Raw genomic sequence first — 21,783 nt, 5'->3', positions numbered from 1 at the left:
ATGACTGCCTTCATTTGCAAATGTGCCCCATAATTCCATATGAAACGTCTGCAATTTCTCAGAAGGTGAGGGGCGCCCCTGGGCTTTTGGAGGGAAAAGTCATTTTCAGTTGCCGTGACACATTTGCAGCGCAGTGAGCAGTACCAAGAAGTCACCTCATTTGGAAACTGCACCCCTCAAAAAAATTTATCAAGGGTTTTATAGTTCGTTTGACTCAGAAATGCTTTACAAGAAGAAATACGCAGCAGATGGTGCAAAATTAAAATTGAAATTTTCTGAGATGCTAATTCAGTGCCCACTATCTTATGTCCAGCTTATGGCAGTGTGAATGGTCAGCTCTCCAGTTGGTATGCTGTTTCCTGATTTAGGCCCCAACGGATGTCCCAAAGCAATAAAGCGCTACAGGAAAAACCGTGGACGGTTCTTCCCGCAGTGCTTCCATCCACTTTGCCTGTACTTTAAAATGTGGCGATTTTCCTGCGGTATTTCCATCCTGTGGGGCTCCATTCCATTACCTAAAAAATAAAAAGTTCCCAGAGTGAAAGAACACTGTGTATTTGAGGCTTAATTTGGTTATTTACACTGCATTGATAGCAATTGCAGAGACCCTGAGGTAACATTTTAAAAAATAAATAATTTGACTCCAATATACAACCTCATTTTAGATGCTACACCCCTCAACGAATTATCAATTGATAGTGAATATTTTAAGTCAAAGACCGCTTCCCAGAAAATATTATACAAAGCGAAAGATTTTTATTTTTTAAAAAGAAATATGCCATTTCCGTGCCCATTTTGTGTCAACAGACAAGCACTCCTAAAACTTCCCTATGCCGGGGGCCCATGTCGCCTAAACACTGATTTGGCTGAGGTGAAACACTATGTCAATAACAGCAGCATTTTACAGTCACTGCAAATCCCATTCACACTTTACAGAAAAATATGTGCAGCAAAAACACTGCGATTTCGAGAACTGCAACGGTTTTGGAAATCGCAGTGTTTTTGCTGCACGTATTTGCAGTTGCAGTTCTGGAAATCGCAGCATGTCAATTATACCTATGGAAATGCTGGTAGTTTCCCTACCATTATAACGGAAGCAGAAAGTCCACAGAGGAAATCTGTTATGGAGTCTTCTCCATTGTTAAACTGTAAACCTGGAGTGTAGTAGGATATTTGCTCACACGTTTCCCTTCCTGCCACAGCCAGTTTTGCCATAAAAGTTTTTTTTTTTGTCACACTGTACAAAGTATACATTTTTTTTTCTGGTAAGTTAGCCTAATGAGGGCTTGTTTTTTGTTGGATGAGATGCATTTTTAAATTACATTTCGGGTTGCTGTTCTCCCTACAGCATAAGTAACATGTTATTGTTATTCTATGCGGTCAGTAATATTACATTGATACATAACTTGTTGGTTTTCTTATGTTTGACTAATTTTTCTGAATAAAAACTTATTTTAATAAAAAAAAATATATATATATTTTTTTGCATCGCTACAATCAGATGTGACATTCTTATTTTTCTGCCTATGGAGCGGATTGAGTTTTTTTTTGTGGGATAACAGGCACTTATGGGTATATACCATTTTTTGATCACTGGTTTCATTTTTTTTTGAGCAATCGTTTCTGGAGGTTTTTATTTAGTTTTTTTTCCTTACAGCGTTTATCATGCAGGTTAAATAATGCTTTATTTTAATTCTATCGGTCGTGTGATGCCCAATAATTATTTTTTTATATTGTAAAAGATTTTTGTATGACAAAGTTCAGATATTTAAGTGTTTTTTGTTTTTATTTTTTTTTAAATTATGCTGTGACATGATCAGACGATTGTAAGAGGATGGCAGACCTGGGATGACCGAAGAGACCCCGGGCTGCTTAAAGAAAACTATAGTTTGTTCTGGAGGTCATGCAGGAGGGAGGGGCTTAATGAGGCAAGGGATGTCCCCGAGAACGTGTTAGATGCTGCGGTCATCACTGACCATGGCATCTAAGGTGTCAGCACTGCAATTCATGGTGCCTGTTCAGTTTCAAAACAGGTGACATGTCTATGATGTAATAGGATGGCATGATATGCTAATTAGCAGCTTTCCATGCCATATTATATCATGAATCGACAATGGGATTCAAAGTGGTTTTCCAGGACTATAATATTGATAATCAATATTAGACTGTTAAAGCCTGGCACTTAGGACCCCTGCTGATTTGAAGAGCCTGGGTGAGCTCCACTTCTTCTCAGGCCAGTGCTGCCACATCCATTGGTCACCTGGCCATCCATGTACTAAGTTTTATTCAAATGAATAGGGTTGACCTGCAATACTAAGCACAGCCACTGGATAAAGTACAGAGATATACCCTGTATCCAGTGAAGAGGCCACAGCACCTTCAATCAGCTGATCAGTAGAGGTGCAGGGTCTAGGTTCCCCACCGTTCTAATAGTTAGAACATATCTCAGTGACAGGTGATCTATATCATAGTTTGCAAAAAACATAGTTCTGTAGCATTGCCCCTCATCACTCTCAGATTTATTTTTTTTTTTTTAACAGAATTAATCTTCCAAGTGTGATCTACTTCACTTTTACAGTAACCGCAGGTCCTACAACCATTTCATTAAAATAAAACGTCTAAAAATTTTTAGGAATTAAAATTTATTATCATAATTAAGAATCCAAAGACAGAAAGCATACTATTACAAGTAATTGTAAATGAAATAATATATCACTACAGCAAAGCATTAACCACATGTATCCACCGTCTTATAAATATAGACTTATCTGTAGTGTCCTTTATCTTAAGGAGATATGTACATCAAAATTGACACCAAAAACACCAAAAAACAAACACTTAATAAATATGTGTTAGTCAGTTTTTAAAATGTATAAAGATAAAAAAAAACTCAGTAGATTGAACCCAAAAATGTACTAAAAAGATGGTACAAAAACTTATTCATCAGTTTGAGTTATAAGATTCATAAGCTACAAAAGTCTGCGTGAACTGAAGTTTTACATTAGAAAGGCTATATGTAATATAACCCTAGTTAACGCCTATTAATGGCCGCTCTTCCCTTCTTTCCCATAGGCTTCTACCAGGATATCCTGAATTTAGTTTTCTAGCTGCCTCTTGATGAGTAATATACAGTTTGCTGCCATCTTCTCGTGTCTCCTCTTCCTCCTGCACATCGTCTCTACTACTATTTGCCTTGGTACTGCTGAGTGGAATATAGGTTGCAGATCCCTGTGTTGGTAATACTTTAGGCATGGTATTGAGGCCACCAGATCCAGGTCTCAGTAGAAGCTCTGTAGTATCCACCCCAGAATCTAGACTTGTCACATTGTTAAGTTCTTTCTTTTCAAGTTTAGCTCCATCTGATACCGGTCTATTTCCAATAGGTACAAACCAGGACTTTGGCTCTAGACAGTCAGAATATGGTACTTGAACCAGTTCCTTTGTAACAGACTTGTCTTCAGTATTGTATGGTTCTTTTTCTATGGCACTAGGAACCAAACTTGGATCTTTTTGAGTTATGTTCTCACTTTGAGTGGACAAACAAGCAGTATTCCATGTAAATTGCTGATCACACGAATCCTCACAAAGTAGGGTACTGCTCCTGCTTAGGTTTGGTGGCAAAGTCGCCGCTTGAAATGCATTGGCGGAGGAAACATGCACCGGAGACTCCAGAGGGACCATCAATACTTCTCCATCAATGCCACTTTTTAGGGAAGAACTACGCCTCTTACTCTTCAGGCTGAACAATGAACTCTTTTCCAATACACTGCCCAGAAATGAAGCTCCTGAAGACAACATATACTTAAAAGCCGAGTACTGTCCTGAGGAGTCACTTTTCTTTCTCCCAGATTTGCTATCCAGACTTGAACCCAGAGTACCTTCATCTTCATCACTTATACATAATATATGACTGTCAAGGGATAGGGAAGGTGTTATCTTGTGTATATCTACAGCGATTGAAATTGTATGAGGATTATTGTAGATGGGGACTTTGGAGTCCATATAATTCCAAGCAAAACTGGTCATGGAAGTTGATTGATCTCTCATGGAAGATATTCTTTTAGATTTAGTAAAGCCTTTCCTCCTGTAATACAGAAAGGGTGTAAAGTAATAAAAAATAATTTGACATAATATCACAACTGTTGGTAGTCGTACAGATGAATAAATGGGATAAAACAGCTTAAGGCTGGGGCCCCATGGGACACAAACACCGCAACTTGCCCACAGCATCTGCAGGAAAAATTGCAATTTAAAGTGCAAGCAAAGGGGATGGGATTCATGCGAATCCCATGCCCACTTTACAGAAGAAATCGCAGCACAGACACACTGCGATTTGCAAAGCCGTTGCGGCTTTGCAAATCGCAACATTTCAATTATATCTACATAAACACCGGCGGCTTTCCCGTAGATATAATGTTAAGAGAAAGTCCTCAGAGGAAAACTCTGAACTTTCTCTTAAAAGCGCTGCAGAAAGAACCGCAGTACATTCACACCGCGGTTCTTTCCGCATCACTTTAGCACTGCGATTACACCCAGTGGGGCCTTAGCCTTAACAACAGAACCAATACAAGTCCATGCGTCCATTTAACCTTAACTGTATCTGTTTAGGTTCGTTTACATGATGCCAACAAGCATCATACAATTAAATCTATCACTGAATAATGGGTCACTTTCTAGAATTTTCTTTATTCACATATAGTCTGCTTACTATTCTCACCCGTAACTTTGACATCTAAACCTGTCACACACAGTGGGTACGAAACTTAGATAAGGACTTCTCACTCTTGCCAAAATATATTGCCTTAGGCTAAGGCCCCACAAGATGTTCCATAGCAAAAAACGCGGTGGCAACGCATTGTGGTTCTTCCCACGGTGCTTTTAAGGTTTCCTCTGCAGACTTACTGTTTAAATTATACCTATGGGGAAACCACCGACGTTTCTGTAGATATAATTGACATGCTGCAATTTCCAAAACCACACCGGTTTTGGAACTCGCCGCACTTCTCTCTCTGCATGGTTCGTGGAGACACCACATGGAAAACACACGGACCCCATTATAGTCTATGGAGGCCTGTGTAGTTTCTTAGCTAACCGCTTTTTAATGTGTATAGGTTTCCATTCAGGGGGTTCCCAAGCAGACTCCCCGAACGCAATTCGGAATGCAGATGTGAACCGGACCTAAGATTACAGCATGTGCTTAAAGTTACTCTCTTGGACCAATGTGACAAGCCTTCCATATTTCCTACTTCCAGCTTACCTCAAGTAGCACATGAGTATTGCGAATGCAGCAAGAAGCAGCAGGAGGATGCAGATGAGAATGGCCAGCAGGTATGCGCTGTGATGTCCTGGGTCCATTTGTAGGGTTCCTGACTAGTATTTTTCCTGCATAGACAGTAAAATGAGGATCACTGCAATATTGAATAAAACTAGAAACCATTATATTACCAAGTAGAAAGAAAATGCCGGAAATAGATTTAGAAAACAGCAAGGAATTGTTACAGAAGTAAGAATTGTAAGATGATTGTAAGCTCTTGCGAGAAGGGCCCTCAGTCCCATTGTGTCAAATAATTTTCTTTGTAATGCATCTTCCGGTCTGTATTTGAACCCTACAAATTGTATAGCGCTGCGGAATATGTTGGCGCTATATAAATAAAATTTTTTATTATTATTATTATTATTACTACAGAAGTTATATTGGAAAATTGTAGAACTTCTCATTAATCAAACAATATAAGTCATTTTGAAGAATTTTAAAGATCTTCTCTAGAGATGAGCGAGTAGTATTCGATCTAATACCTCGCCGCCATAGGAATGCGTGTAAGTGGCCGGACACCGAGGGGTTAAATGCATTGAATATTCGATGCGCTTAACCCCTTGGTGTTTGGCCGCTTACACGCATTCCTATGGCGGCGAGGTATTAGATCGAATACTACTCGCTCATCTCTAATCTTCTCCAACCATCTTAGTGGTGACAACTGTTGTCTTCACTGGTTGCCAATGGATGCGACCATGAATGCAGGGATTTTCTATGGTCTGGCACTTGTCAGAAACTCAGCTACGATCTCCTTATTCCTCACACAGATGCAGAAAGGGACGCTACATGCAGAGAGAAAAACCTGGCCTAATAAAGAAAATCAGTGACAGACCAAAGTTCTTGAATTGTTGGTCGTGTCCAAAGACAACTGGTAAAAATAACAGACAGGTTAAAGAAAATCTGTAAAACGCTGAAACATTTGTAATTAGATCTGCAAAGATGTTTAACTAATAATTAACATGTTTGTGCGAAAGCATGCTTGTCAAAAGAGGTGCCATTAAGATTTCTTGAAGATCAGGATGTTTTAGGGGAAAAAGTGTGAAGCTAAAAGGAGGCCGAGGGCAGCTTTTACATTGTTTTATTTTTATTTTTTCACTAAAATCAAAGATATAAGCGAAAAGCGATATGGGTATATTCAGATGTGGCAGTAAAGTTATTACCAGTAATAACCATACCAAAAAACCCCAGCATTCGAAGTTGGCATGTGACTTTATAACAAAGCGATTTGCTGCACAGTTTTTACAGATGAAACATTTCCATTACACCTGCTTCACCCAGAAATACTGCAGCAAATTATCAACTCCACCTTATATGTATCCTTAGGGTATATTTATACCCAACAGATTTGTTTCAGAAATTTAGGTACAACAGACTAGTTTTATGAATTTTTAAAGTTCTATGAAAGTCTGCAGAGAAATTCAGCGGCATTCTGCACTGTAAAAATCACCATGGAAAAAAAAGACAACCCCAAAATACACTGTGACTAAGGCCCCATGTTGTGGAAACACAGCTTTTTTGTTGCAGATTTTGCTGCGGTTTTGGACCCAAAGCCAGGAGTGGATTGAGCAGAATGTATGCTCAATCTGAAGGTATGCTCTCCTTCTGTCTCTACCCCCCTTCCCTCATAGATTGTAAGCCCTCGCGGGCCAGTCGGTCATTGTTAGTTTTATATCTACCTGTATATTCTGTGTACTGTATGTAACCCCCAAATGTAAAGCACCATTGAATTAATGGTGTTATATAAATAATAATGTAGAAGTATAAGAACTTCCTATATATTCCCAATTCCTTTTGTAGCCAGTCTCGACTCAACTGCAAAAAAAATATAAAAATCTGCGTCGGTAATCCGTTCAAGGGTGTCCGCATGGGGACCCTCCTGAAAGGACTACCAAACGCATTAGCAAGCAGTGTAAGCACACAGACCCCATAGACTATAAAGCTGAAAAAAAAAAAAAAAAAAAGCCTCCCATTGACTTCAATGGGAGGCTTTATTTTTCAGCGCTGAAATTCCACACCAAATTCCTCACCATTTTCCTCCGTGTGAATGGATCCTTACACTGAACATGTTAGTGCAGGAACAATATCTAGGCAAAAATCAATCCTAATAATAAAATAACTGAACTAGATCAGTCACACTAATCTATCTGAGCTGAATGTGATGCGGCACATCTCGTAGTATCCCATTCGTGTGAGATTACATATTTCTCTAACACAAAGTATATAGTAAATCCTCATGAGATCACAGTGAATCACCTATCCATACACACACATACATACCTGCACCTCCGCTCACACTGCGAGCACCGGCTCATCTGCTACTTTTCCTGCCACAATTAAGCTGAATTAATTAACTGAAGTAGGAGGTAAAATCAGCCATGGATAAGATCTGACCTGGACTTCTGGACTGGCCCTAGGGGCTCTGTAATAATATAAGGGTAAGTTCACACAGGGTTTTTTGGACCGGATGTTGATGCAGAGGCTGCCTCAGAATCCGGTCCAAAAAAAGGCTAGCCTCGATCGGATGCAGATGCAGTGCTCTGACATCCAGTCACGGCATTCCGCTCCGGATTAGGCCCAAAAAAAAATGGGCTTAGTTGGGAGGGAGTGTCACGCCGCGTTGGATTCAGCCACGGAATCCACGTTAAGATACGGCAGCTTGCTTCTTCTTTCCGCGAGCGGTAAAAGACTGCTCGCGGAAAAAAGAAGTGAACGGCTTCCATTGAAGTCAATGGGAGATGTTTTTTGGAGCCCGATTCTGAGGTGGATTCCACTTCAAAATCCGGAACAAAAAACCCTGTTAACAAGGTATACATATTTTATGGTTTTCACATAGTCATAGCGATCACAAACCATCAGTTTCAGATGAGTCGTCCAGTAAGATGGTTTGATTTCTTAAGATTATAGGAGCACAGTACTGAATGAACATGGGTTATCGTAGATGACAGAGGATTTCTGGAACATAAATATTAACCTCTTTCCAACACAGCAATTTTTTTACATTTTCTTTTTTTTAATTCCTGTCTGACATTTTTTTTTTTTGCATTTTTTTTTTGTTGCAGATTTTGTTGCCTTTTCTTGGAGCCAAAACCAGGAATGGATTGAGCCGAAGGTTTAATAGCTTCCAATATTTTTCTCATTCCTTCTGTATCTACTTCTGGCTTTGGCTCAAAGAAGAAAAACGCAACAAAATCTGCAACATAAAAAGCTGTGTTTCCATAATATGGGGCTTAATGTTTGTGGGGCAAATTGTACTTTGTAATGGTACTATTTAATATTCTGTACAATGTATCGGAAATCTGGGAAAAAAATTCCCAATAGGCTTTTATTAGAGAAAAACTACATTTGGCAACTTTTTTTTACAGGTTTATGGCGCTCACTGTACAGCCAAAATGACATGTCACCTGTATTCTGTGGATGGTACAATTACAGTGACAACAAATTTATAGTTTTTTATTTTTTTTATTTTAACCTTTTTTTTTTTTTTAATAATTCTTTTAAGGTTTTTTTTTTTTTATATAGTTTCGTGTGTATGGATACATAAAGTGTCTTTTTTGTAGGGTGTACTTTTTATTTATACCATTTTGATGTTTTTTTTTATTGTTTTGATCTTTTTTAATCCAATTTATCGTTCAAATTTTTTTCTCACTTTAGCGTTCTGAAATTTCCCCAATGTGGGACTATTAAATGATTATCTTATCTTATCTTAATATATGGGAAAAATATTTTTATAAGCTTTGTATAAGCTTGTAGACATGGTATGTTTATATAAAATACCTGGTTACTTTGATCCCCAATGGGTCCGATCACTAATACAATGCTAATGTATTGCAAAATCTCTAGACCGTCATGACAAATGGATCTCACTTCGAGGGCTGCTAGCAGAAAACGGAACCCATTGAAGTCAATGGGAGGATTTTTTTCAGCGCTGAAATTCCACACCAAATTCCTCACCATTTTCCTCCGTGTGAATGCACCCTGACATGAAATTGCATGCATAAAAGAGATATGATGTTGTACATTATCACTACTAATATTAACCCACTCTATGGCAAGAGTATGGAATCACGTCCTGTTTCTTGCACAAAACTCCAACAATGCTTGATTTAAAGGGGAAGTGATCTTTCACAACCTTGTTTTCTTCAGATATAGATACACAGCGAGTAAACATATGTAACCTACAGCCATACATTCAGATTCATCTGTTAAATACAGTATACAGTACAGGACAAGACACACTTGTATATATCATGATAACAGAAGCCTATTGATGCTGTACAGCCTATGCCCCTGCATACAGTTTTGTGGTACATTGAAGAGAAGTGCTTACCATTGTCCATCACATATTTATTCCTTCCCTTCCTTGGAATCTCAGGTTAAGTCCGCTGATCTCCTGTATAAAATATTTCAGAAGTAATAAATAATACCATATAATATTTGTTAGAGCATTCTCAAGAGCAGCATACAAAACCTGAGAGATCTCCCGGACTAGGAGCTGCAGATTGTCTGGCAGTACATGACATATGTCTGACCACACTGGTCACAGTGGGAAGGGCACAATGATGACATTAGGCCTGGGGGCTCCATTGCATTCCAGATGGCTCCATTTAGGCTCATGTTACCATTACTTTACCCTCTTAACATAGGAAAGGCAAAAAGCTACACCGATTAGAATAACCCTTGTTTTGCCTTAGGATTGACATAAATGGATTGGACACCTGATGACAAAATTACTTTTTCATCAGATCAAATGTGTAAATCCCAACATCTGAATACCAAATAAAAAGGTATTTTAGCCTCTTCCCTGGAAACTACATCAACATTTCTGATTTTATGTACATTTATATATATCTCAACCACACTTCTTTTTGCAAGTAAGTTCAGGGCACAGTCCTGCAAAAACAGGAAAGTTAATGGTTAAATCTACATGGCTATATTGTCACATTATAAAATCCTGTCTGCTTTCTGTACGCATTGGTCTCCATAAATCTGGATAGTGATGCCTACAGGAATGAGGCAGCCAGAATTTTATGAGGGAGGGGGGGATTTATTTATTTCGATTACTTATATGGTACCATCATATTCCACGTCACTTCACAGATATCATTACATTTGTGGGAGAAAACCAGGAAATGTCAGGAAAGTCCCAGAAACACAGGGAGAACATCCAAACTCTATGCAGATGCCTAGGAGACAACAGGTCTAACTACTGGGACACCATGGTACCACAGCAAGTCCTCCGATGGCATGAGATGCTCAAGCCTCCTAATAATTTGGTCACATCTTGGGAGGTCCTGTGCACCAGAACTGAAATCTGTAGTAATGTCCCATGGGATTAAGGCCTCGTTCGCATCTGCATTTGTATTCCGTTTGGGGAGCCTGCATGAGGACCCCCCCCCCGAATGGAATGCCGAATGCAACTGCAAGCGGTGTGCAGTGAAAGCATATGGACCCCATAGACTATAATGGGGTCCGTGTGCTTGCTGCCAGATTTCCACAGGTATCATGCGGACAGGAAAGTAGTTCACAATCTACTTTGCTACCCGCATGATTCATGCAAGCAGCGCGCGGTAGGCACACGGACCCCATTATAGTTTATAGGGTCCGTGTGCTTTCAACTGCACACCGCTTGCAGTTGCGTTTGGTATTCTGTTCGGGGGTCCCCATGCGGACTCCCCAAACAGAACACCAAACGCAGATGTGAACGAAGGGTAAGCGGTATGCCTCATGTAAATGTATCTCTAGCTGCTTTTGTCCACCATTTTGGATTTTTGAAGATAACTATTAAAAAAAAATCAATACCATTGACATTGATATAATGGGGGAATTTATGAAGACCAGTGTTTTCTATTGTTGGTGTGAGCTATAATAAATTTGCTGGGTTAGGATTAGAGATGAGCGAGTACTGTTCGGATCAGTCGATCCGAACAGCACGCACGCATTGAAATGAATGGACGTAGCAGGCACGTGGGGGGTTAAGCGGCCGGCCGGCGTCAAAGCGGAAATACCAGGTGCATCCATTAATTTCAATGCGTGCGTGCTGTTCGGATCGGCTGATCCGAACAGTACTCGCTCATCTCTAGTTAGGACATCTCTGCTTAAGCCCACCCAACTAAAGTCCTGCTCCACCTAATTTCACAAAAAGTGTTGAACAAAGTACAGACTGAAAGATATGGTGTGTCTTTGGCGCAAGAAAAGGTTGTGTATTAAAAATGTGCTAACATCCATCCACGCCAGTAAGCTGGTGGAGATGGGTTAGTAAATCCCCCCTTAGCTGAAATGTTTGCCAAAAGTTATGAGGGACTTCAATCTGATTTTTGCAATAATGGTAAAAAAAAAAACCTCTTAAGACTGCTGCATTTAGTATAGTTGCAGTATCGCCAACACATCACATCACACATATACACGTTATGGCGTGCAATACAATGCCAACATCCCTTGAGACATTGCTATGCCATCTAGTGTTTGCACGCCATGGAGCCCCTGGCTGTAATTATTAGCTGTGTGAGAGCCAGCATAAGGGTTAATTGACAGCTGCTTTAATTGAGGTGTGTCACATGACCAAGTCTATAAAATCTATGCAGACAAGGTAGAGGGTCACTAAAAACATGCATGGGGCAAAGAAAAGGTTTATGCAAGTGCTGCAGCATCTAAAGGACTTTAGAATAATGTATGACTATAACAAACGCTTGAGCACATTTACAGAGTGGCCCTTCACGGAAAACTGCAAGTGCACCCCTGAGAATGTAAGCGAGGGCCTGGGGGACGGTGGTTTGTAGATGTTCGTGGATTATGGGGAAAGTATATCATCTATGTATATATATCCAAAAAGAACGGTGGGAAAAACTGTTGCGGCAATGCTTCATGGTTTTTCCTGCAGCACATTTCAGAAAGTCTGTAGAGGTTTTCTCTGTGGGTTTTCTCCTTCCATTATACCTATAGGGAAGCTGCCAGTGTTTCTGTAGGTATAATTGACATGCTGCGATTTCCAAAACCACAATGGTTTTGGAATTTGCAGTGTGGTTGCCTTGTGTATTTTTCTGCAATGTGTGCATGGAATTCTCTAGTAAAGTGCTGTGGTTTTATACTTTATTTGAAATCCTTTCATAAAATGTGACCAAGGCTGGTAATAGGGCTGGACTAGCCATGTAGCAAATATTGTCACATGTCGTCTCTCCAGTCACCCCATAGTATTTTGCTTTGTTATACTCTGAAGTGTTGTGCCCCACCCATTCGGGACCTGCGTTGTAAGAGGGTTTTACACTACGTGTGACTCTTGTGGCTGTATTATGGCCCAAGACCTCCCATGGTTCATCGTAACAGACTGAGCACACCATAGGCTGAATAACTAGAGATCTGTGTTTTGCACTTAGAATGCCTCTTACATAACACCACCTATTACACCAGCCTGAAAGTCGCAGTCTTGAGTGTTCCTTAACACGGGGTAAATACAGATCAAAGGTTTTGTTCCAACGTCTGAAATGGTAATGGACTGCAGAAAGGATATAGACCCTTCTTCATACATTTTGAGACAGGAAATGTGTATACATAGAGTAACTTTTTTTTATTTTTTTCTCTCTAGTCCCCCTCCGTTCTTGAACAAGAAGTGCTGATAGTTTTGGTGTCCAATATGCCATGTATACTGTCAGGTGGGCGGTGTCAGGTAGGAGCAGACGAGGGGTGTGATTCTGAGCTCTTACACTACCCACCTCAGATTGGTGCTGAGTCTCACCCCCTCGCCTGCTCCTGCCTGACACTGCCCATATGACAGTACAGAGCCTGAGTCCCATAGGCAGCACCAAAACTAACTGCATTGATTGCTCAGAAATGGAGGGAGATAAAACAAATTCCAACTGTGCTGAGCTCAGTAGAATGACATATATTAATAGATGCTAAGAACTGTGCACTTGGTAGAAAAGTGGTTGAAAAGTCCTCCAAGCTGGAACACACAGACTGAAATGTGGCAATGAATGGTTTTAACAGGGTGTAAAATTGGCTTCAAATGTCAGATGCTTTATCCTATACCAAAAAGGGTGTACAAATAAGGTGCAGAATAGCTGCTTTCTTTTAACCCTGTGGCTTTATATATCTGTTTAGATGGCCAAAGCCGGCTTTGTGCACTGTCCAACTGAGAACGAGCCTGATGTTGCTTGCTGTTTCTTCTGCCTGAAGGAGCTGGAGGGCTGGGAGCCAGACGATGACCCTTTGTGAGTTTCATTTAATAATGGATTCCCCCCCCCCCCCTTGGGGTGATGAGAATGGGCAGGCATGGAATCTTCAGTTGACATGTATTATCTGATATTGCTTTACGGAATGCGCAGCTTGGTATTTACCAGGTGTAAGGTCACTCCCACTTAGTATTGAATATGTTTGAATTTCTTTATAAGTGAAAACCAGGATTGGAACAGACTGAGAAATTAGAATGGATTCATGTGCATTTTCCCCTGGTTTTGGCTTACAAATGCTGCACTAAATGTTTCCTTTATAATAGTAGTGTAAAGCTGTCAGAAGTCTTGGCTACCCTTCAGGGAGTCCTGGTTATCCTGCCCATACAGTGACAGTTTTTGCTGTTTACTATCTATTCCAGGAGCGGGGTCTAGGCTGTCCACTTGGGTGGCAAGAGCTGCTATAGGAGCAGTTTCAAATGGAATGGTTTTTTCCCAGCCATGTTCTCACCCCTCAGGACTGGATCCCTACAGTAGGGATTCTCAATGGTATGTAGCACTCAATCTCCTTCCCATAATCCATGTATGGAGAATGTACAGCCTCCCAACGTTTAGAGAACAGAAAGAGGGTCAAAATATGCAGCACCTGTAGCGTGCTGTGACAAATGTAGCTTCACCCACTTCTAAATTAAATCCACGCATTCCCATCCATTTCTTTGTGCTCCCCACACAGTATAGTGCTTCTAGAGTCACCCTAATATTATATACTCCCACCTTATGTTCTCCTCAAATTGACCCCACAGTATAAAGTCTCTCTCCTGGTGCACACACAGTTTAGTGTCCCCCTCCAGCTGCCCAGTTTATACTGGGGCCAACTATAGGGATGCATTAAACTGAGGCAGCTGGATAGGGAGCTTAAACTGTGGGGTTAGCTGGTGAGGGACATTAAATGGGGGGAAATAAGCTGAGGACATTGCACTGGGGGCAACCAGAGCAAGTTATTAATGTACCTCCTCTAGTTGTCCCCAGTTTAATGCCCCCCCCCCCAAAAAAAAAAAATAAATAAAAAAAAATAAAATAAAAATCTGCCCACAGGTTAATGCCCTTCATCTGCCAAAGTTTAACATAAAAAAACAATGATACACTCCTTTCCTCACTCACCTGCTGCGCACTCTGCAGTCTCTTGCCCTGGGGTGTTCAGGGAACTACAGGTGAAATGTGAGTGACATCATCACATAGCGTCTACAGCTCCCAGAGCCGGAGCAGAAAGGGGACACAGTCTGCTCCTTCAACACTGTGTTCAACTCATCTGTGGAATATGGGACTGTCCTGCGGAATCCGAGATGGTTGGTAGGTATGCAGTTAAACATGACTCCTGCTCAGGAGCTAAGTGCGTACTATATAGCTGCCGACACTCTTTACACAGCAAGGACCCAGGAGATGACCATATCCAAGACATCTATGGGTGGCATTTGACCACAGGCATCTGAGTTGGTTTTTTTTAAACTTTCTTTATAAATATGGATTTTCTTACAAACCAGACAATAATGTAATATATTTGGTCTCTATAGGACTGAACACTCCAAACGTTCTGTCACCTGTGGCTTCCTCTCCCTGAATAAGAACACCGATGACCTGACGATGGAAGAATTTCTACGGCTGGAAGTTTTTCGCATTAAGACGTTTTATGTAAGGACTTGTATACACAGCTATACTATGAGTGCAAGTTGTACAAATCCATAATCTACGGGTGTCCATTGTACCTCCCTGTGCTACTGACTTCATATGGCATTTTCCATGCACTAGATGCAGTTTGTCCCTTTTTAATGCTGTCTGAGTCTGACCAACAGGCCTTTTTACACTGTCCATGTAGTTAAACCACTTACCACATCAGCCTTACTCTTAAGGAAGGTGCTGTATCTTTAAAGATGGTGACCGCCATAGCCACCAGGTCTCCACTGTACTGATTCTGATCAGGCCCCTAAATAGATTTTAAGTTTGCACTCTTATTGTCTAACCAATATTAAAATTTAGCCACTGTAGAGTGCCCTAAGTTAGAGGTGCTTTCCAGGCAAAATTTTTCAGAAGGTCAGTTAGTGCTATTAATAGGTTAAGAAGTTCACCCAAATATCTTTAGCATTGTTTTGAGGGGTTTCTGGGTTTCTCTGTGAGGTCCTGGCATCTTCTGCATTTGTTTATATGGGCATTTTCCTGTTCTGTATGTCCCTACAACTACCAGTGAAGCCCAAGGCATCATCAGAGCTGACTCAAACTATATCTCTCCCTCCTGGTTTCTCTAGCTAGCCCACCCACTACTAGCCCTTCCAAACTAACTCAACCCCTTCCCCCCAACCAATCATACTTTACTGTCTTCTGGTCCGAAACTTCTGGGCTGCACAATAGTACCAGAGTGCTGGCATGTGCTCTAGAGTGTGCGTTACCCTGTGTATTGTATGCCAACTGCTCGCTCTACTGCGCATTCCGGCTCTATTGGTCAGGCAGGGGTGGCCAGTAGACGTTAAGAGGACGTGTTGGCCACCCAGAAGAAGTGATGCCCTGTGCTCAGAAGATCTGGACCAGTAGACAGGCAAGTGTGATTGGGGTTGAGGGCGGGATGAGTTAGGTGATGTTAAATTTTTGGAAGGGGAACTAAAAGCTCCCCCTAACATCACCAGAAAATGTGCCTGGGACGGTCATATGACCACCCTGGAGATCTAAGTGTTACAAAAATCTGTATTTACCAAGTAATTTAAAGGTAGAGGAAGGGTTTAGATTATAAATATCCTGGAAAACCCATTTAGGCTGAAGACCCACATTGCGGAAACGCAGCTTCTTTTGGTGCAGATTTTGCTGTGTTTTTTGAGCCAAACAAAGGAGTGGCTACAAAAGGAATCGGAAATATATAGGAAGTTCTTATACTACTACCCTCTGCTCAATCCACTTCTGACTTTGGCTCAAAAAAAAGTGCAACAAAAAAAGCTGAGTTTCCACACCATGGGGTCTCAGCCTTAACTTTGTTAGGTGTATAACTACCCCTGTAGTGTGTGTGTGTGTGTGTGTGTGTGTGTGTGTGTGTGTGTGTGTGTGTGTGTGTGTGTGTGTGTGTGTGTGTGTGTGTGTGTGTGTGTGTGTGTGTGTGTGTGTGTGTGTGTGTGTGTGTGTGTGTGTGTGTGTGTGTGTGTGTGTGTGTGTGTGTGTGTGTGTGTGTGTGTGTGTGTGTGTGTGTGTGTGTGTGTGTGTGTGTGTGTGTGTGTGTGTGTGTGTGTGTGTGTGTACAAGAGAACTGCCATTTCATGTAGCCCCAATGATGTGTCTAAATCTATAAGGAGTCTCTGTGTATTCTTGGTTTCTTCTAGCGCAAGTTTACCACAGTTGTTGCAGAGTATCTAGATGAGGAGATGACTGCTACGACCAGAAGACTGCTAGAATACTTTGCCAACCAACATAACTGCTCTCTAGAAATGGATCTGGAGCGCTGACTATTTTATTCCAGGAGATGACTTTGTTTCTGGCTATTCTCTTTTTAAAATCTTCGTTCTTTCTTGATCCAATTCTAAATCAGTTCTTATTGCAGTAACTTATAAACAAAAGCATATTAATAAACATATTTTATACACTTTGGTTTTTTCATATTTAGTCTTGCAGGATTTAATCCACGGATAGGTCTGGCCTCTGGTGGCAGGGAGTGCTATACACGGAATCACTGTACTTGCCTCCTTGTGATGGTGACTGTAGTTGCTTGCAGCCACCATTAGGGGGAGCCTAACTCCACGTTTTACAACCTACCGTAGTATTATAACTGGAAACAAAAATTACTGTCTTGTAAGTAAAGGTCCAGTGTGGTTCTGAAGAATAACCAGGTCGATGGTCTCTTCTAGAAAACTGAACATCTGCATAAGGCTGGATTCAGAGCAGATTCAGTTTCCGTTCAGGGATTCTGTCCCCCATTCCACTTGAAAAATTCACTTTTCTCCCTACACTTCTGGGTGGAAAGCAGGTGGACCCCATTAGTCTAAATAAAAATCATGACATCAAGGGAAAATAATAGAAAAAGAATATACCATATTCCCTCTGCAAAGGTCACTGTGTAGAGATTATGCTCCTAAATCCAAAAGTTACTAGAAAACTCTGAGAAAGTGGATAGGAGTACTAGGTATAACATTAACATACCTCCCAACCGTCCCGATTTCCGCGGGACAGTCCCGATTTGGGTGACATGTCCCGCGGTCCCGGTTGGAGGGAGATATGTCCCGATTTCAACTCAGATCTGCGTCCAGAGGACGCAGATCTGAGTTGAACACATATGCGGCTGAAGCAAGGAGCTGACACAGGTCAGCTCCTCGCTTCGCCGCTGCCCGCCTGTCTCCCTGACACACGTGGCTGAAGCTGCTCGCGTGCTCGCTTCGCCGCTGCGTCTCTCTCTCTCGCTGACACATGCGGCTGAAGCGAGGAGCTGACCTGTGTCAGCTCCTCGCTTAGCTGCTGCCGACGGCTCCTGGCTTGTAGACGCGATGTACAAGCCAGGAGCCGGCGGCAGCAGCGAAGCGAGAAGCTGACACAGGTCAGCTCCTCGCTTCAGCCGCATGTGTCAGCGAGAGAGAGACGCAGCGGCGAAGCGAGCACGCGAGCAGCTTCAGCCGCGTGTGTCAGGGAGAGAGGCGGACAGAGAGCGGGGAGGGAGCGGAGGAGAAGGTAAGTTTAATGGGGAGGTGGAACGTGAATCTGGGGCCAGATGGAGAGGACGGCATGACACTGGGGGCAGAGATGGAGAGGACATGAATCTGGGGGCAAAGATGGGGGACAGGAATCTGGGGGCAGAAATGGAGTGGACATGAATCTGGGGGCAGAGATGGAGGGGACATGAATCTGGGGGCAGAGATGGAGGGGACATGAATCTGGGGGCAGAGATGGAGGGGACATGAATCTGGGGGCAGAGATGGAGGGGACATGAATCTGGGGGCAGAGATGTGGGGACATGAAACTGGGGGCAGAGATGGGGGACATGAATCTGGGGGCAGAGATGTGGAGACATGAATCTGGGGGCAGAGATGGAGAGGACATGAATCTCAGGGCAGAGATGGGGGACATGAATCTGGGGGCAGAGATGGAGGGGACATGAATCTGGGGGCAGAGATGTGGGACATGAATCTGGGGGCAGAGATGGAGAGGACATGAATCTGGGGGCAGAGATGGAGGGACATGAATCTGGGGGCAGAGCTGGAAGAGGGACATGAAACTGGGGGCAGATGAAGGGTGTATATGAAACTGGGGGAGAGATAGAGGGGGGACATATAATTTACGGGTGACTGTAGGAGGATTATACTGTGTGCGGGCACATGAAAAAATTAACGAGTGGGCGGGGTCAACACAAAAGTGGGCGGGGCTAAATTTGCCTGGGGGCAGAGATGTGGGGACATGAAACTGGGGGCAGAGATGGGGGACATGAATCTGGGGGCAGAGATGGAGGAGACATGAATCTGGGGGCAGATATGGAGGGACATGAATCTGGGGGCAGAAATGGAGTGGACATGAAACTGGGGCAGAGATGGGGGGACATGAATCTGGGGGCAGAAATGGAGAGGACATGAATCTGGGGGCAGAGATGGAGGGGACATGAATCTGGGGGCAGAGATGTGGGGACATGAAACTGGGGGCAGAGATGGGGGACATGAATCTGGGGGCAGAGATGGAGGGGACATGAATCTGGGGGCAGAGATGTGGGGACATGAAACTGGGGGCAGAGATGGGGGACATGAATCTGGGGGCAGAGATGGAGAGGACATGAATCTGAGGGCAGAGATGGGGGACATGAATTTGGGGGCAGAGATGGAGAGGACATGAATCTGAGGGCAGAGATGGGGGACATGAATCTGGGGGCAGAGATGGAGAGGACATGAATCTGGAGGCAGAGATGGAGGGACATGAATCTGGGGGCAGAGATGGAGGGACATGAATCTGGGACAGATGTGGGACATGAATCTGGGGGCAGAGATGGAGAGGACATGAATCTGGGGGCAGAGATGGAGGGACATGAATCTGGGGGCAGAGCTGGAAGAGGGACATGAAACTGGGGGCAGATGAAGGGTGTATATGAAACTGGGGGAGAGATAGAGGGGGGACATATAATTTACGGGTGACTGTAGGAGGATTATACTGTGTGCGGGCACATGAAAAAATTAACGAGTGGGCGGGGTCAACACAAAAGTGGGCGGGGCTAAATTTGCCTGGGGGCAGAGATGTGGGGACATGAAACTGGGGGCAGAGATGGGGGACATGAATCTGGGGGCAGAGATGGAGGAGACATGAATCTGGGGGCAGATATGGAGGGACATGAATCTGGGGGCAGAAATGGAGTGGACATGAAACTGGGGCAGAGATGGGGGACATGAATCTGGGGGCAGAAATGGAGAGGACATGAATCTGGGGGCAGAGATGGAGGGGACATGAATCTGGGGGCAGAGATGTGGGGACATGAAACTGGGGGCAGAGATGGGGGACATGAATCTGGGGGCAGAGATGGAGGGGACATGAATCTGGGGGCAGAGATGTGGGGACATGAAACTGGGGGCAGAGATGGGGGACATGAATCTGGGGGCAGAGATGGAGAGGACATGAATCTGAGGGCAGAGATGGAGAGGACATGAATCTGAGGGCAGAGATGGAGGGACAGGAATCTGGGGGCAGAAATGGAGTGGACATGAAACTGGGGCAGAGATGGAGGGGACATGAATCTGGGGGCAGAGATGGAGGGGACATGAATCTGGGGGCAGAGATGGAGGGGACATGAATCTGGGGGCAGAGATGGAGGGGACATGAATCTGGGGGCAGAGATGTGGGGACATGAAACTGGGGGCAGAGATGGGGGACATGAATCTGGGGGCAGAGATGGAGGAGACATGAATCTGGGGGCAGAGATGGAGAGGACATGAATCTGAGGGCAGAGATGGGGGACATGAATCTGGGGGCAGAGATGGAGGGGACATGAATCTGGGGGCAGAGATGTGGGGACATGAAACTGGGGGCAGAGATGGGGGACATGAATCTGGGGGCAGAGATGGAGGGGACATGAATCTGGGGGCAGAGATGTGGGGACATGAAACTGGGGGCAGAGATGGGGGACATGAATCTGGGGGCAGAGATGGAGGAGACATGAATCTGGGGGCAGATATGGAGGGACATGAATCTGGGGGCAGAAATGGAGTGGACATGAAACTGGGGCAGAGATGGGGGGACATGAATCTGGGGGCAGAAATGGAGAGGACATGAATCTGGGGACAGAGATGGAGGGGACATGAATCTGGAGGCAGAGATGGGGGACATGAATCTGGGGGCAGAGATGGAGGGGACATGAATCTGGGGGCAGAGATGTGGGGACATGAAACTGGGGGCAGAGATGGGGGACATGAATCTGGGGGCAGAGATGGAGGGGACATGAATCTGGGGGCAGAGATGTGGGGACATGAAACTGGGGGCAGAGATGGGGGACATGAATCTGGGGGCAGAGATGGAGAGGACATGAATCTGAGAGCAGAGATGGGGGACATGAATCTGGGGGCAGAGATGGAGAGGACATGAATCTGAGGGCAGAGATGGGGGACATGAATCTGGGGGCAGAGATGGAGAGGACATGAATCTGGAGGCAGAGATGGAGGGACATGAATCTGGGGGCAGAGATGGAGGGACATGAATCTGGGACAGAGATGTGGGACATGAATCTGGGGGCAGAGATGGAGAGGACATGAATCTGGGGGCAGAGATGGAGGGACATGAATCTGGGGGCAGAGCTGGAAGAGGGACATGAAACTGGGGGCAGATGAAGGGTGTATATGAAACTGGGGGAGAGATAGAGGGGGGACATATAATTTACGGGTGACTGTAGGAGGATTATACTGTGTGCGGGCACATGAAAAAATTAACGAGTGGGCGGGGGTCAACACAAAAGTGGGCGGGGCTAAATTTGCCTGGGGGCAGAGATGTGGGGACATGAAACTGGGGACAGAGATGGGGGACATGAATCTGGGGGCAGAGATGGAGGAGACATGAATCTGGGGGCAGATATGGAGGGACATGAATCTGGGGGCAGAAATGGAGTGGACATGAAACTGGGGCAGAGATGGGGGGACATGAATCTGGGGGCAGAAATGGAGAGGACATGAATCTGGGGGCAGAGATGGAGGGGACATGAATCTGGGGGCAGAGATGTGGGGACATGAAACTGGGGGCAGAGATGGGGGACATGAATCTGGGGGCAGAGATGGAGGGGACATGAATCTGGGGGCAGAGATGTGGGGACATGAAACTGGGGGC

The 21,783-nt window shown here is 43.8% G+C and overlaps 1 protein-coding gene across 1 annotated transcript; it reads left to right on the top strand.

Annotated features, from left to right (window-relative positions):
- The first annotated feature begins 11,919 nt into the window (after positions 1-11,919).
- Positions 11,920-16,955, top strand: LOC142193900 (baculoviral IAP repeat-containing protein 5.1-like). The gene is made up of 4 exons (XM_075262915.1): positions 11,920-12,057; positions 13,409-13,518; positions 15,048-15,165; positions 16,833-16,955. Exons 1-4 carry the CDS (start codon positions 11,920-11,922, stop codon positions 16,953-16,955), a joined length of 489 nt encoding a protein of 162 aa, XP_075119016.1.
- The last annotated feature ends 4,828 nt before the right edge of the window (positions 16,956-21,783 follow it).

This window comes from Leptodactylus fuscus, chromosome 2 (genome assembly GCF_031893055.1).
Source record: "Leptodactylus fuscus isolate aLepFus1 chromosome 2, aLepFus1.hap2, whole genome shotgun sequence".
Lineage (NCBI taxonomy): Eukaryota > Metazoa > Chordata > Amphibia > Anura > Leptodactylidae > Leptodactylus > Leptodactylus fuscus.
The sequence above is the reverse complement of the archived record's forward strand: the minus strand, read 5'-3'. Positions and strand labels throughout refer to the sequence as shown.